The sequence below is a fragment of the Buceros rhinoceros genome, unplaced genomic scaffold (genome assembly GCF_000710305.1).
Source record: "Buceros rhinoceros silvestris isolate BGI_N320 unplaced genomic scaffold, ASM71030v1 scaffold6688, whole genome shotgun sequence".
NCBI lineage: Eukaryota > Metazoa > Chordata > Aves > Bucerotiformes > Bucerotidae > Buceros > Buceros rhinoceros.
This window is the reverse complement of record NW_010425003.1, coordinates 9,777-10,784: the sequence shown is the minus strand read 5'-3', so window position 1 is coordinate 10,784 and position 1,008 is coordinate 9,777. Positions and strand designations below refer to the sequence as shown.

General features: G+C 61.2%; 1 protein-coding gene across 1 annotated transcript in view; it reads left to right on the top strand.

Annotated features, from left to right (window-relative positions):
- Nucleotides 1–1,008, top strand: part of LAMA5 (laminin, alpha 5) — a 47,980-nt gene that overhangs the window by 45,925 nt on the left and 1,047 nt on the right. Inside the window, exons 75-78 of the mRNA XM_010140977.1 lie at nucleotides 2–46; nucleotides 167–326; nucleotides 433–563; nucleotides 666–756. Of these exons, the coding sequence (XP_010139279.1) occupies nucleotides 2–46; nucleotides 167–326; nucleotides 433–563; nucleotides 666–756 (427 nt within the window). The remainder of the gene's footprint in view (nucleotide 1; nucleotides 47–166; nucleotides 327–432; nucleotides 564–665; nucleotides 757–1,008) is intronic.

The window sequence follows — 1,008 nt, the reverse complement described above, 5'->3', positions numbered from 1 at the left end:
GTATGTGGGGGGGGTCCCAGGTGGAAAAGCCAAAGCTCACATACCGGTAAGGGTGTGGTGATCCCATGGCATCGCCCTGCCTCTGCCAGTTCCCAGTCCCGCGGCATCGCTCTGTCTCTGCCGGTTTGGGCCCCTCTGCGCTCACTCCTGTGAACTCTCTCTGCAGGTCGCATCAGCCTCCAGCTTTGACGGCTGCCTGAGGAACCCGCAGCTGGATGGGAGGCCCCTGGGTCCCCCCTCACGCACCTTTGGAGTGACCCCTTGCTATGAGGGTGCACTGGAGAGTGGGGTCTTCTTCACTGCAGAGGGCGGGTCCATCATCCTAGGTACCCACAGCAGCCAGGGCTGGCTCCGACAGGCCTGGGACGGGAAGGGACGCATCTCATGGGAGATCCTTTGATCCGCTCCTCACCAGCGGCATTTGTCTTCCAGCTGATACGGTGATGATGGAGCAGGACTTGGAGGTGACACTGGAGGTCCGTCCCCACAGTGCCTCTGGCCTCATCTTCTACATGGGCACGAGGAGAAGCCACCATCTCCTGCTGTACATGGAGGAGACAAAGGTAGTGGGAGGTGGTTTCCCCTGAGGTTTTCAGAGGCAGTGGCCGTCTCCTGCCCACCCCGCTCAGCTCACTGGGCTCCGGTGGGTTTGTCTTACGCACCAGGTCACTGTGACAGCGAACGCTGGGGCTGATGAGTTCTCCGCTTCGGTGACGTGCCCATCTCTCTGCGACGGGCAGTGGCACAGCATCGCAGGTAGGTGCCAGCCGGCAGTTGGCCGCTGCTGTGCTGCTGCTGCTCAGCCCACTGCCCTGGGAGGAGCCCAGGCTCCTTCCTCGGGTATTTAAACCCCAGCTCCCACCCATCTGCACCCAATCTGGGCGATGGCAGCTGCCAGTAAGGCATTTCCTAATTAATTAGAGTCCTGCCTAATGGTGGGTGGGAGAGACAGGGCAAGGCCAGGCATGTCCCAGGGTACCGGCTCTATCCAGGACTGTCACATCCTGC